Source organism: Rhinopithecus bieti, unplaced genomic scaffold, assembly GCF_001698545.2.
Source record: "Rhinopithecus bieti isolate Rb0 unplaced genomic scaffold, ASM169854v2 scaffold_57691, whole genome shotgun sequence".
Lineage (NCBI taxonomy): Eukaryota > Metazoa > Chordata > Mammalia > Primates > Cercopithecidae > Rhinopithecus > Rhinopithecus bieti.
In genome coordinates this window covers 3431441-3442466 of record NW_016824383.1, presented here as the reverse complement: position 1 = coordinate 3442466, position 11026 = coordinate 3431441, and the positions used below count along the sequence as shown (strand labels likewise).

The 11026-nt window shown below is 38.5% G+C and overlaps 1 protein-coding gene across 1 annotated transcript in view; it reads right to left on the bottom strand.

Moving 5' to 3' along the window:
* Window positions 1-361: 361 nt before the first annotated feature.
* Window positions 362-11026, bottom strand: part of LYST (lysosomal trafficking regulator) — a 212151-nt gene continuing 201486 nt past the window's right edge. The window contains 3 exon segments of the mRNA XM_017862282.1: window positions 362-1499; window positions 2379-2450; window positions 2850-3006. Of these exon segments, the coding sequence (XP_017717771.1) occupies window positions 1361-1499; window positions 2379-2450; window positions 2850-3006 (368 nt within the window). The 3' untranslated portion in view covers window positions 362-1360.

Below are 11026 nucleotides of genomic sequence, written 5' to 3'. Positions count from 1 at the left end.
ATATGGTTTTTAAGCAGAATGTTTTAGAAAGTCTGGAAGTTACAAAAGTAGTACTGTAAACACCATATGAATTAAATTTCCATAACAAATGCACAAGTTATTCTTAGGCAGGGATACATATTTTTATCCCATGGTAACATATTACTGAGCTTACTTGACAGTGTTTTCAAAGCCAATAAAGCACCACCCCAAGTAAAAATATACAGACAGCCATCATATGGGAGGAGACAGACGGTTCCAAGACATTTAGGAATTCTGTCTTTATGGTATGTAAGTTTGCTGTGGAATACACTAGATTTTATTCTTCTTCCTAGAATTCTCAGATGATATAGGTTAGTAGAAACAGAATGAAAATGGTTTCCTAAAAGAATTATTCTGCCTCCTGTTTAAAATAAAGTAAGCTGTCTCCTTTTCTTTTCTAATTCTGTTTTGGGGAAGAAAATTCTTCCTGCAGATTAGATTAAATGCCTTATTTAGGCTGTATTCTTAATACCCATGCAAACTTCTTGCATACTGGAGGCTTTCTATTGCAATTTGGTACAGATTCAATGCTCTATAAATAGCAGACTTTAAGACTTACCACTGTGTTTAAACCTTAGTGACTCAACTTAAGGATATTCAGTATCTAGTGTTACAGATTTTAAGTAAAATTTTTATGAAGAAACAGAATGTGTCTGAAATCCAAGATACCTGTATTCTTGTTTGTGGCTGTCAAAAAAATTCTGGTTCTCCTTTGAGCTAAGAGGGAAACCGGCAAAAACTGCCTAACTTTGAGATTCATTCATAGTTTATTTTTAGTATTCAGATATTCCATAAAATATTTGGTACAGAGGCACCTACTGAATAATTTGCTTCTCAAATAAAGCAATTATCAAGTCCTAAAAATTATCATTTTTTCTTTCCTCTTTTGGAGCATGTGTGTGTGGTGGGAGTAGTAGTTCATGGCAGAAAACTTTTAAAATATAATTTTAGTGTGTTTTATATAAACAATTAGCTAACCAATTTAAATTGTACTGGTTCTTTTGGAATCACAGAAAAAGGGGAGACCTTAATATTTTCTTTGGAATACCTTGGTGGGAAAAAATTTTAAGAATATAACTTTAATGTACCATGCAAGGCTTAAAACTTGTTGGCTAGTGCATATTGACACAATCTTCCAGATTACCATTAAAATAGAACAGAACTTTCCTCTTAGGATCATGTGAATCTTCAGAATTTTGTGCAGATGAATAGACTTTATCATTATTTGGATGGTTTGTTCAGTCATCCATTTCTTTAGGTTCAACCTCCTAAAACTGGTGAAGTCAACAAATCTAGTTTGGAGTTAAAGTGCTTTGGAGAACGCAAAGTTCATTCGCATTCACCCGGCTGCATAGCTGCTAAGGAAGGAATAGAACATTGGCTGTTTCAAGCGCTGCTGGTCCTTCCGACACCAGGCAATCACGGTCCCATCACTGTTTGCTGTGTACAAATGGTGGCCATCACAAGAAAATGTAAGGCTGTAAAAAAAAAAATTCCCGTTTGTATATTATATTTCTTAAAATGGTATTAGCATATTGGTCATCACACTGAGGTTAGTGTAAAGAAGTTATCTTCAGTGGCGCAGAGAGACATAAACTAAATGACTGCCTATAACTCATTGGTTTTGCCTGTAATTCTAATATAGTCACTCTACTGGTAAGTTGGAGATGCTCGTAAATGAGGTGATATAGAATAAAATCAGGATCACAAAGCTCAGTACATTCTATTCTTCTTTTGCCTCTTTGTTTATGCTTTATTACATAAACAACAAATATTTGGGTGTACAAAACTGAAAAAAATGTAACAGTACTATATTTTCTCCTTATAAAGATAAATAAGTATTTTATGGCTATATATTATTTCCCTGAAAGAGAAAAGGAAAAAAAATGTAACATTAATAATTTAGGTTCTTTCAACTTTAAATTTGGTATACTGAAAATACATTTAATTTAATAAAGTAGAATTTGAATCACTTTATTTCTAATTATTTAAAGTCAAATTTGTTAACTAAGCAAAGAGTAACTGATTATTTATCTATCCTGTCAAGCACCCCTGCAGCTATCAATCACCATTATGGTCTTGTCAAATATGAAAGGAAAAAATACAGTCTCTATGATTCCAGAGACACTGTCTTTCCATTAGACTTTGAGTCACTGACTCAGATTTTAAGATCCATGAAGACAAGGAGTGTGGTCTCTCTTGCTGCTGGATCATGGACAATACACTGTGTGTTACATGGCTGGCTTTTCATGATGACTTCAATCACACATTTCTTTACGTCTGTGTGCTTAAATACCTCTCTACAAAAAATACAATCACAAATTATATTCTCAAGCATAAAGGGGAGAAGATCTTACCTGACAATGGGCTTATTTGATTTGGGAAATGTAATTTCTCTCACAGGCTTTAAGTCCCATGTACTCCATAACCTAGAAGGGAAAAAACCATCTAATTATGCAAACTAAAATTACTCTCCCTAAAAAGCCCCCCATATTTGTTTATTTGTTAAAACTCATTTGGAAGGAAATGTAACAAACAACAGTAGTTCCCTCTAGGAAGTCTGTGGGGGGTAGATGTGGGAATAAGGGAACTTTTAACTTTGTATACTTTCATATTGTTCATCTTTTATAGTTAACATAAAACTTCAAAACTGTACTAAAGCTATCTTTATTATTTAGAAATAAAACAGGAATAACTAAAGAGCCTATATCCCAAGGTGAGTTTAAATCTCTAAGTACTGAATATTAATATGCCTAGGATTAAAAATTAATTTCTGAAACTCCTATGTCCTTATGAAATCAATAAAAGAGAATCCAAATTCCTCTTACCTTACAATTCCATTTTCTAATCCCCCAGCAATTACATTGATAGATATTCCCTCGGGCTGGTTGGAGAAAGCCACAGAACAGATGATCTCCCTGCAGTGGACGTGTCCAACGAGATCCCCGTTCACCGTCCAGAGTCTGAGGTCACTGCCTCCACCAGCTAAAACACCCAAATCATCCTGCAGGTTACCAGAATGTGGCTGTCTCAGACTCCACCACATTTGACCCCAGAAGGGCACCCCTGAAGGGCAAGCTCATTTGTTTACTGATGAAGTTTGTAGATAACCCGTGACTTAAGACTGTATAAATGAAATCACTACACAAGTTGCACAGATCTTCCTTTTTCGTTTTCTTTTGAGACAGAGTCTAACTCTGTCACCCAGGCTGGAGAGCAGTGGTGTGATCTTGGCTCACTGTAACTGCCTCCCGAGTTCAAGAGATTCTTCTGCCTCAGCCTTCCAAGCTGCTGGGACAACAGGTGCTCGCTACCACACCTGGCTAATTTTTATATTTTTAGTAGAAATGGCTTTTTGCCATGTTGGCTAGGCTGGTCTTGAACTCCTGACCTCAAGTGATCAGCCCACTTGGGCCTCCCAAAGTGCTGGGATTACAGGCGTGAGCCACTGCACCAGGCCAAGTTGCATAGATCTTTATGTATTAATCAAAAGACAATAACCAGTGAAAAAATAAAAATAAAAAGCAATCTATGATGTACAGTAACAAGGTAAAATAATCATATTTGTGTAACTGTAATATTTCACATATGAACCACCAAATATGAGTTATGATTGAAAATACTGGGAAAGCTAAATAGTCTGCAAAAAGTGAAGGAAATATTCTGTGAAACCGTCTATAAGAAGTGACTTGGCTGGGCATGGTGTCTCATAACTGTAATCCCAGCACTTGGGGAGGCTGAGGCAGGTGGATCACCCAAAGTCAGGAGTTCGAGACCAGCCTACCCAACATGGTAAAACCCCGTCTCTACTAAAAATACAAAACAATTAGCCAGGTGTGGTGGTGGGCGCCTGTAGTCCTAGCTACTCGGGAGGCTGAGGCAGAAGAATCACTTGAACCCAGGAGGTAGAGGTTGCAGTGAGCTGAGATGGTGCCGCTGCGCTCCAGCCTAGGCAACAGAGCAGAGACTCTGTCTCAAAAAAAAAAAAACAACAAAAAACAAAAAAACAGTGACTTATATGACTTTTGAAGAGAAAAAAAAAAAAAGGTGTAGTAAAAATTACCTGAGTTAAAACTTAATTCTTAAAAAAAAGTATTCTTCAGAACATCTAAGATTAAATCTTATAAAGCAATACCTTATTAAACTAATTTTTTCTTTTCAAAGATTACAGAGTAACCAAAAGTTTTTCTTTTAGTTTTCTGGGGTTGGGGGAAGCATGATTGCCTGCCATGCTTTATAAACAGGGTGGTTTGGGGCCTGATGATGTGTCCAGCCTTCTCTGGGGAATATTCTCATAGTGATGAAGTGGTTAGGAGGCACGATAAAGTTTGATGGCATAGTCTCAGTACATTTAATTTTTCTTTTCATTAACATATAAGTAGAGGCTTTGCTTCTCTCTTTTATTAAGACAATGAAAATATTTCATATTTTATGGCAAATAAACATATAAACAATGCTTTATTTAAAAATATGCCAAAGACCATCAAAAACCACAGATCAAAATGCCCAGTGTGTTGCAGCATTATTCACAATAGCCAAGAAGAGGAAACAACCTAAATGTCTATCAACAGACGAATGCGTAAACAAAATGTAGTATGTACACACACACACACACACACAAATTTTCTTTAGCTGTAAAAACGAATGAAGCATGCGACAACACGGATGAACCCTGAAAACATCATGCTAAGTGAAATAAGCCAGACACAAAAAGACAGGTACTATGTGATTCCACTTACATAAAATATTTTCCATGAGTAGGCTACATTTAAAGGTTTCTTTTGAATTAAATGTTGGCTAAAATATTTTTTTAAAAGATAAAGTAATTAGATGAGTACTAGTAAGGCTAGAAGGCTCATTGAAGTCACTGGAAACATAGCCATAAAATATATTGAGGTAGGGGTTTGTCACTGTAACCCATAGCTACCACTACCGCATGGCTTAATCCTTCAAAATAAAAAATCTAAATGTGGGCCTGGACTCTGAAGTATGGCATGGAACTTAGTAGCCAAAGAATTATCCTAGCAGCTCACTCAGTATCTTGGGCTACCACAAAACCAAATAACTACTCATCTGCCTACTTCTGTAAGTATCAAAATTTGACACTGTTAGCCAATACCAGACTGCTTGCACATATGATTTAACACATCAACTAAAAGTCAAAAACTTAGGCATTCCTGAAAAGCATCTCTATCCTTTGTATACATAGTCATGGAAATCAAAATAAATTAAAGAACCACCGCACTCTGAATCTTAGAATATTTTACTAACTCTATCTTGCCACTGGCAACAGAGGACCAGGCTATGGATGTCTCACCCTAGTTCAAAGGCATATATTTTGATCCAGTGATAGAATGGTAAACACATCCCCCCCTCAATCATTGATTACATTTTCACAGTTTAATACATTTCACATCTTATCACTATAAAAACCATATCCCATCATAAGAACTGAGAAATTATGATCAGGAGGAATAAGCCTGTCAATGTAACTTTTGAGAAGATGTTGCACATACAGCACAGACACATAATATAGAGTTGTCCCTAGGCATCCAAGAGGGATTGGTTCCCGGACCCCCAAGGATATCAAAATCCATGGATGCTCAAGTTCTTGATATAAAATGGTGTAGTATTTGCATATAACCTATGCACATCCTCCTGTATTTTTCTTTTTTTCTTTTGAGATAGTCTCTCGCTCTGTTGCCCAGGCTGGAGTGCAGTGGTACGATCTCAGCTCACTGCAACCTCTGCCTCTCGGGTTCAAGCGATTCTCCTGCCTCAGCCTCCTGGGTAGCTGGGACTATAAGCAGGTGTCACCAAGTCTGGCTAAATTCTTGTATTTTTAGTAGAGACGGGGTTTCACTGTGTTAGCCTGGATGGTTTCGATCTCCTGACCTCATGATCCATCCACCTCGGCCTCCCAAAGTGCTAGGATTACAGGCGTGAGCCACCGTGCCTGGCCTCCTCCTGTATTCTTTAAATCATCTCTAGATTACTTATAATACCTAATACAATATAAATGCTATATAAATAGTTGTTATACTGTATTGCTTAGAGAATAATAAGAAAAAAAGTCTGTACATACTAAATACAGATGCAACTATCCATTTTCCTCCCCTGATATTTTCAATCTGAGGTTGGTTGAATCCACGGATGTGAAACTCACAGATACAAAGGGTTGACTGTATGTATATACATATACATATACATACACACACACACACACACACACACACACACATATATTTAATTTTAAGATTACTTGGATGGTATCCAATAAATAGTCAAAATTTTTGATAGGTTAAATCTGATAACTTTCTTTCCTTCTTGTCTATAAGAAAATAGGAGGATGAACTCTAGTCTGGGTCCCTAGAGATAAGTTTGACCTCTCTTTAAAAAAGTAATTTAAAAAATTATGTTCTCTATATGCCAAGTGCTCTTTATGACTTCTTTTATATATGTATCAAGAGACCTTTAAAAAGTTGACAAGGCCTTTTTGTTCCAATTGGAAAAAAGTTTTACCCACTACTCTATTATATTGTGTGCTATCCAGGGACACCTGAATACCCTACTAGTGAGTTGGTAATTGCAGAAAAGTAATTTGTTTCTCATTCCCATATGACTAGCTGATATAATATCACAGATATAAATCACTACTGGCAGCAGGAAAGTAATTAACTTTACAAAATTCAACTCCCTCAGGATCAGTCCTAACTTTCAAATATTGCCAAAACAAGAAAACAGAGAACTCCATATAAATAATCATTATATTATTTCCCCAGCATTCCTCTTGATATGACACACTAAAAGTTGCTAATGCACAAATCAACGAGAAACAATTAGCAAAATCATCAATCATTTGCATACACTTGTACTACCAAAATCAACTCTTTAAGATCTTTTCCCTTAGTTATAATCATTAGGGAATAAAAATGTTTTCATGACATTATTTTATGACTGGGGCTAAGACTAGCAAAATTCTTTCACATCTGAAATCTAATCATGACTGAAGATATTACTTCTCTTGAATACAAGAATAAATGAATGTTTTGTAGAAACAACAATAACAAAATCCCAACAGGTATCTGTGGTATAATGAAAAATAAGTATTTGATCTTTGTCCCTGGTTCCTGGGACAGAGTCCCTAAAGCCCTTGGAATTTACTGTTTTCTGTATGCTAATGAGATGACTCACAGTGGGGAGGACTACATAGCTTCAGTCTACAGGCTGGCCACCAGAAAACCAACCACATGATTGAGGACTAAAACTTCCAGATAGCCCCCAACTCTCATGCCCACCTCCTGGTGAGGCAGGAGAATAGGGTCTGGAGGCAGGGAACATAAGGCCGTTTCACACTGACTTCCTAGAACGAAATTGAAAGGAAAACCCTAACTTCCCACGCTACTCCCTTTGCAAACCCCACCCCCACGTCTTCTGCTGGCAGATGGGAAATTGGCTGTCTGCAACCAATCAAACTGATTGTTGGTGGGGTCTTCGTTTGCAACTTTGTAACTTCACCTTAGCCTCTGATTGGTTGCAAAAAGCAATCAGATGTTTGCACAGGAGTGTGACCTTTGTAACTCCATTTCAGCCTCTGATTGGTGGTTTTAGGCAACCCATCAGACTGATTGTGGGATACCACCTCATTCACATGAGGTGAGCATAAAGTGGCCAATGGGAAACCTCTGGAGGGTATTTGGACCCAAGAAGATTCTATATCCAGGCCCTTGAGCTGCTGCTTGGGTCCACTTCCACACTGTGGAGTGTACTTTCATTTTCAATAAATTCCTGCTTTTGTTCTTTCTTTGCTTCATTCTTTCTTTGCTTTGCTGGGTGTTTTGTCCAATTCTTTGTTCAAAACACCAAGAACCTGGACAACTTGCAGTCAAGACCCTCTACAGTGACACTGGGAGGCAGAGTGGGGCTGGAGATTGACCTATGTAACAAAACCTCCATAAAGTCCCTAAATGACAAGGTTAGGAGCACTTCTAGGTTGGTGAACACAACTATGTCAGAAATAATTTCTCTTCAAAGCTCCCTTGGTCTTTCTTGCTCTGTACACAGCCCCCAACCCTTGCTTAATTTGTAACTAGCAAACCTCTACATGCCCAGACATGCCCAGACTTGTTCTGTAAACTACCCTTCCCACCTTAGCAACCGTCTCTTCCTCCCTTCCTCTCACAAACTGCACATTTACCATACTTAGAAAAGTTAAGTCCTAGTCAATTGGGTTAGATTGTGCAGTCCAACTCCAGCCAATGGGGAGAGGACACAGCAACAGGAGCTGTGTTAGGGATAAAAATCCTTCTCTCCTTTGTTTGGTATGCTCTTGCAATGGGACAGATGCAGGCAGCACCCTTCTGCAGAAGTAAATGTGCCTTGCTGAGAAATGTTCTAAGTGCTGGTTTTTCTTTGCAGCACTGAGCACTTGTTTCTAACAAAATGGGGGCTCATCCGGGATCCCATTCTCCTCTGGAGAAGGGTCTCCAATTATCTCTTGTGAGGAGACGTGTCTCATTGCAGCAGCCTCAAGAGTGAGGGATTGAGACCCACCCAGCGTGATGAATATACCCAGACTCTCAGTAACATGGGAGGAAAAGGCCTACATGGTGACCAAGTAATTCTGTGCAAAGACCAAGGTAAGAAAAGCCGCAGGGGCAGTGAAGTACTTCCTTGGTAGTCGGGACATCCTGGAGGTTGAAAGTGTGTGAATGAGTTGCACAATTAAGTGCAAAGTGAGTGTGGAGTAAAGTAAAGGAGTACAAGAAACCTCCAGTGGGGAGGGGGGTTAAGCCTCCAGGGAAAGGGTGCAAGAAATCTCTAGTAAGAGAAGTTGAGCCCCACACACTCAGGAAACTCAGGGACACATCTAAAACTTCCAGGATGGAAAATAACCCTAGTAAAACAAAAACTACAAAGAGCAAAGCAGATAATAGGATACCCTCTGATAGCCCTCTAAGTCTCATGTTAAAATATTGGAAAGATAATGAAAAGACAGTAAACCTGAGCTCTGTTTGGTGAAAGAAATGGAGCTAGTATTTAAACTATTTATTTTCACAAGGATTATAGGCACCTGCCACCACGCCCAACTAATTTTTGTATTTTTAGTAGAGACAGGGTTTTGTCATGTTGGCCAAGCTGGTCTCAAACTCTTGACCTGAAGTGATCCACCCACCTCAGCCTCCCAAAGTGTTGGGATTACAGGTGTGAGCCACTGCACCCAGCCCAAAGTACCTGTTTTTATGAAGTTTACATTCCAATGGAGAAGACAGACAATAACAATATAAGCAAATATAACATATTAACTGCTATAAAGAAAAGGCAGGGAATAGGGATAGAATGTGTTGAATTTTGTCAAATGCTTTTTCCTGTATCTTTTGAGATTATGATATGGCTTTTGTCCTTCATTCTATTAACATGATATATCACATTTACTGATTTGTATATGTTGAATCATCTTTGCATCCCAGGATGAATCCCACTGAGACAGAATGTGGAGAGGGTTACTTTAGATAAGATGGCTTGGGGAAGGTTGTTTGAAGAGATGACATATGCAGAGGCCCCAATGAGGTAAGCATATGAGCCATATAAATATTTGGGGAAAGAGCATTCTGGATAAAGGTAAAAGCAAGTGAAAAGGCCCTAAAATGTAACTTACTTGGCATGTTTAAGGAATAACAAGAGGTCAGTGAGGTTACAGCATAGTGATTAAGAGAGAAGAATAGTAAGAAGTGACATAAGGAAGAAAGCCAGGTCCTTATAGTCTGGCATAGATATGTAAATGGGAAGCAATTAGATTAAGAAGAGGATGACATAATTTGATTTACCTTTATGAAATATAGAGCTACAGTGTGAAAGTTAGACTGAAAAAGATTAAAGAGGAAAGCAAACACCAGTTAGGTTATTATAGTGTTCTAGGTAACGGTTTTGGACTAGGGTGATAGATGTTAGGGTAGGAGAAGTTAGAGGCTAGATTCTATTTTGTAAGTAGAGAAGATAATGTCTGCTAATAGCTTGGATATAAGGAGGAAGAAGGACAGGAGTAAAGGATGACTCAGGTTTTTTACCTGTCAACTGGGCGAATTCTGAAATTCAGAGATGAGGTATACTGGAGAAGGAACAGGTTTGGAGGAATGTAGAATCGAGTTTTGTTTTGGCTATGTTAGGTTGGAAATGCTGTGTAGGCAATTTAGATATCCAACTCTGGATTTCAGGGTACAAGTTGGAACTGGAAAAATAAATCTGGGAGTCATTAGGGAATAAGCATGACTTTGGATAAGATCACCTAGTACAGCTAGAGAAGAGAAGGCAGCGAAAGACAGAGACCTAAGATATGCCATCATTAAGACGTAGACAAAAAGAAGAAGAACCAGCAAAAGACTGAGAAGGACCCACCAGTGACCCAAGAAAAATCAGGAGACTAGGCCGGGCGCAGTGGCTCAAGCCTGTAATCCCAGCACTTTGGGAGGCCGAGACGGGCGGATCACGAGGTCAGGAGATCGAGACCATCCTGGCTAACACGGTGAAACCCTGTCTCTACTAAAAAATACAAATAACTAGCCGGGCGAGGTGGCGGGCGCCTGTAGTCCCAGCTACTCGGGAGGCTGAGGCAGGAGAATGGCGTAAACCCGGGAGGCGGAGCTTGCAGTGAGCTGAGATCCAGCCACTGCACTCCAGCCTGGGCGACAGAGCGAGACTCCGTCTCAAAAAAAAAAAAAAAAAATCAGGAGACTAGTATTCTGAAAGCCACCAGAAGAAAGTGTTTCACAAAAGGGAGGTAGTATTGAATGGTGTGGACTGTTGCCTGTATACCTAGAAAAAAGCAACTTCGGCTGCTTTTTAAGTAAATGTGATAGAGTTTGTACTGCAAATAACTTTCCATATTGTTTTTCAAATCATGATATTTTAGTTCTTAAGATCATGTAGAACTTTCCATTGTGAAAAGGGATTTGATTATTTTTATCACTAAAGAAACTTTTCTAAACTTAATTAAAAAAAAAAAAAA